At 57.8% G+C, this 4260-nt stretch overlaps 1 protein-coding gene across 1 annotated transcript in view; it reads left to right on the top strand.

The window, feature by feature from the left end:
- The window catches only part of WNT3 (Wnt family member 3), a 46310-nt gene that overhangs the window by 35893 nt on the left and 6157 nt on the right, over nt 1–4260 (top strand). Inside the window, exon 2 of the mRNA XM_024761137.1 lies at nt 2242–2483. Within this exon, the coding sequence (XP_024616905.1) occupies nt 2242–2483 (242 nt within the window). The remainder of the gene's footprint in view (nt 1–2241; nt 2484–4260) is intronic.

The raw sequence follows: 4260 nt of genomic DNA, 5'->3' as shown, positions 1-4260 counted from the left end.
CCCACCCCCCCCGCCCCTGCAGCGGCACCAGCTGCACCTGGCTCCGTGCATCTGGCTGTGTGGCCTTGAGCAAGCTGCTTCCCTCTGTGGGCCTCTGCTTTCTCATCTGTATAATGGGCTTTGTGCTCTCTAAAGGCATCTCTTGTAGGTTCTTATTCTGATCCAGCTTAGGGTGCCCAGGCCTGCAGAAGTGCCAACGGGTGTAGGGCAAAGGCCACTAGAGGGCAAGGAAGGAGGAGAGGGACAGAGGATGTGGAAGGAGTAAAGGAAGGAGCCCTGGGGCCCCGGTGTGGTTGGTAAGCAGACCAGTAAATGGGGGACGACATGGGACAGAGCCCCCTGGTGCCAGAGGTGATTGTGACACAGGCCTGACCAGGTTGGAGTTTGCAGTGGGTCCAGGAGGCCAGGTTGAAGGAGTGCGTGGGCTCCTCAAGGCCAGTCCATCCCTCTAGGGACAGGCATGGATGGAGCTGCCTTTTGGGGGGAGACCGGGGAGGGCTCTGGCCGAAGGGGAGGGACACGGAGGCTGGGCAGTTGGTGCCAGGTCTCCCCATGATGCTCTGGGACACTCAGGGACCAGGCCGGGTATGAGGAGGTGGCAAAGAATCGCCATATTCCTTTAGAGGGGTCCTCAAGGCCCACGCTCAGAACCAAACCCAGGTGAGGCCATGGGGGTAGCAGCGACCTCCATCTGGCCCCAGCTCCCCTCTCCAGCTGTCTGCATATAGGGCTTTGGGGCCTAAACGTCAGAGGAGGGAGTGGGAAAGGCATGGCCTTCTTCCCTTCCTCCCATGATGGCCCAATGCTGAGTCATCTGCGCTGAACCCTGGCTCGGTTTCTCTATCCGGTGGTTGCAGTGCCACTGGGGCAGCTGCAGGGCAGGCCTGGATGTGCTGGTTCAGAGCACGTGGAGAGGCAGCCTGAGCTGGGGCGGGAGGCTCAACTCTGCCGCTGCACAGTCCTGCAGACTTGGGCAGTTTACTAAGCTCCCTGGCCTCAGTTTCCTTGTCTATGAAATGGGGTGTTGACGATGATAAGGAAGTTCCTACGTCACAGACTTGCTGTGAGGTTTCCATCAGGTAAGACATGAGCACTCAGAACCGGTCCAGCACACAATAAATGATAGGTGTTTGATTATCATTATTATCACAATAACCAGTTTATAACTGCAACCTGCAAAGCCCTGTCAGATGCTGTGTGTGTCTTGGTGTGCATCAGGGGGCTCTGGGCTGACCTGCTGTATCACTCAGGTCCAGTCTTAAGGCCCAGGGTGCAGACGGGCCAGGCCTGCAGTCACTCCCACCCCTCAGGACCCAGGCAGGCACCGCAGAAGGCAGGGTGGTCCGTGGTTAGCCCCACCTAGACTGACAGACTACTGACTGAAAAATGAGGGACATTAGAGTGACGTGACGTGATTTGATCAAGGTCACTTGAAATGGATGGGGGGAGTACGATCTGAGGTCTTCTCCCTCCTGACCCTGAGCTAGACTTTCATGAAACAAAGCCAAGCTCCAATCTCTGGTCAGAAAAGAGATGGTGCTCCAGAAACTTCTAGGGAGCTGCAAAGATGGTCACAGAGGCCCTGGCGGACAAAGACCTGGGGAGAGACACTGGGAGGCTCTGGGCTGGGCAGGCATCGTCCCAGGGAAGAGGCTGAGAGGTATTGCCACAGGTGGTATGTGTGTATGTGTATGTATGAGTGCAAGCTTGCACACGTGCAAGCTCCCTGCTAGGACTGAGGCTTCTCTACTTCCTGCTTTCTCTGAGATGTGATGGGGGTCAAGCCAGCTCCTGCCATCTTCGTCTCCATAGATTTTGTTTCCTTCTGATGGATCATTGAAAGTCTCCATGTGGCCCTAGAAACTGAAACTCCCAACCTGACCTCTCCCCATCAGGGAAACTGGCCCAGAGCCTGGGAGGGACTTGACCTGGGCCTCTAATACCATCTTTCCATCCAGGGTTCTTTTCATAGAATTGCATTGCTCCCGGGTGCCCCTGCAAACTGGAAATGCCCATGGCAGAGGGCCGACTCCCTGGATCAGAGCTCTGCTCTTCAAGGGACAGTATACACACCAGGTCGAAGGTAGTGCATTCAGATGCCAGGTTTCTCAGGGCCATGGCTTCAGGCTCACAGGCCCTCCATGGCTCCACCTACCCTGAGTACTCACGGAGAAGAAACGATGCCCACAGTGGGCCGCGTGCTTTGTGCCTGCAGTGCCACTGCCTTCTGTCTGCCTGCAGGTCCCTGGCCCTGGGCCAGCAGTACACATCCCTGGGCTCACAGCCCCTGCTCTGCGGCTCCATCCCAGGCCTGGTCCCCAAGCAACTGCGCTTCTGCCGCAATTACATCGAAATCATGCCCAGCGTGGCCGAGGGCGTGAAGCTGGGCATCCAGGAGTGCCAGCACCAGTTCCGGGGCCGCCGCTGGAACTGCACCACCATCGACGACAGCCTGGCCATCTTCGGGCCCGTCCTCGACAAAGGTACCGTCTCTGGGTGGGTAGGAGGTGCGCGAGGAGGTGGGGGGAGGGCATCAGGGCACAGTCACTCTTCCACATCAGGGCGTCTCAGCTCTGAGCCCAGGGTCACCAGGGGAGGGCGATAAAGCTGGTCACGACCCGCGGCCTCCACAGAAAGTGGGCCAGGTCCCTCTCTGGCCTGACCCAGGCTGTTGTCGGTGGTTGCCACACCTTCCCAGGTGCTGCTGGGGGCTGGGCAGCCTTGAGATCCCATCCCGAGATCCTAGGGTAGGCTAGGAGGCTGCAGCCTTCCTTTCCTCCTGGCCGGCACAGTGGGTGGCCCCAGGCTTTGATGTGGACTTTTGTGACGTTTTCCCAATGCTGTGTTAAGTGCTGTGTAAATCTAGTTTTGGGGTGGGGTGAGAGCATTGTCCCCTTAGGTCCCTCCCATGTAGAAAATTCTGGAGTTGAGGAAGCTGCCTCGTGCTGGTGGCACTGCATTGCCCCCAGGTGCTTCCGTGGAAGCTTCAGCTGGTCCCCATGCCCCTGATAGCTGGATATGCCCACGGATTGTGGTGGGGCTAGAGGGTGTGCTGGCTTTTGGGTAACTTGCATCTTGCAACCTGGGAGTCTCATTGGCTGTGTCGCAAATGAATGGGATTCACATTACTTGACTTTGAACATGAAGGCACTGGGAGAGAGGCATGAGAGGCACAACTGCTCCCAAGAAGGGGATTTTGGGGCTGGTGAGTTCTGGGCTGAAGTTGGGCTACTCTTTGAGCAATCGCAGTGTCTAGGAATGTAATGACCCAGCTGGCCTCCCGGGAGCTACCATTCCTTTTCCTCAGCAAGTTGAACCCTCCTCCGGCCACCACCAGGGCTTTGGCACCCAAACAGGTGAACCGGGCCCTCCCTCCTTTTAGAAGAGTTGCATTTACAGCCAGAAAGAAAAGAGATCTGAGAACCAGCTGGACCTGGGGAAGGGTTGCGGGGGAGTGGCAGGGAATGAGTGGGGCGAAGCCGACCCCCCATTTTAGAGTGGAGTCCCCCTTTACCTGTGTCTCAGGTGCACCTTGTAAGTCCGACCTACAGGCTATTGTCATGGGACAGAAGGGCAATTAGCGAATCAATGGATGATGATTCTGCTTACGCTTCTATTACCAAAGCTAATTATTCCTTGTTTACATAAAAGGTTTGGCCTCCGATTGGGGCCAAGTGGCGGTGGTTTGCATTTCAAACCTGATCTTGCCGGCGTGTCAGTCTCCTCGCCTTCCGGTGCCCCACCTCGGGCCAGGCAGTGCTTAATCAAACAGCCTGGCGTCTAGACGCGCTCCCCAAAGCAAGACTCACCTTCTGATTGCTCTTCCCCGCGCGGGACGTTAGCCTGTGAAAACCGGGTCTCTGAGCTTATTATCCCTTCACGTCTGTGTTTAACGTTTTAAATCACCGTTGTAGGTTCTAGGGCTTGCCTACATCTCGAAATTGCAAGAGGGCAGTTTTGTGTGGGGGGAGGGAGGGAAGGTGTCAGAGACACTGGGAGTCTGAGGGAAGCTCTGCGGTCTCCGGGAGGAAGGCCCCCGCATGCACGCACGCCCCAGCGCCCAGAGCCCGGCGGGAACGGGCTCGAACGCAGCTCTAGGCTCCACGCTCGGGCCCCGCTTCTGGCGAGTCCCGCACCCCTGCCGTGTGGGCCGCCAGGGTAGACCTCTGCCCACGGCTTTGAGACCCAGGGTGGCAGGGAGGCGGTCTGCTCCGGGGCGCGCATCTTCCGCGGACGCCGGGGACCGACTCCCCGGGGCTG

Source organism: Neophocaena asiaeorientalis, unplaced genomic scaffold, assembly GCF_003031525.2.
Source record: "Neophocaena asiaeorientalis asiaeorientalis breed wild unplaced genomic scaffold, Neophocaena_asiaeorientalis_V1.1 scaffold30, whole genome shotgun sequence".
NCBI lineage: Eukaryota > Metazoa > Chordata > Mammalia > Artiodactyla > Phocoenidae > Neophocaena > Neophocaena asiaeorientalis.
This window is presented reverse-complemented; position numbering and strand designations above follow the sequence as displayed.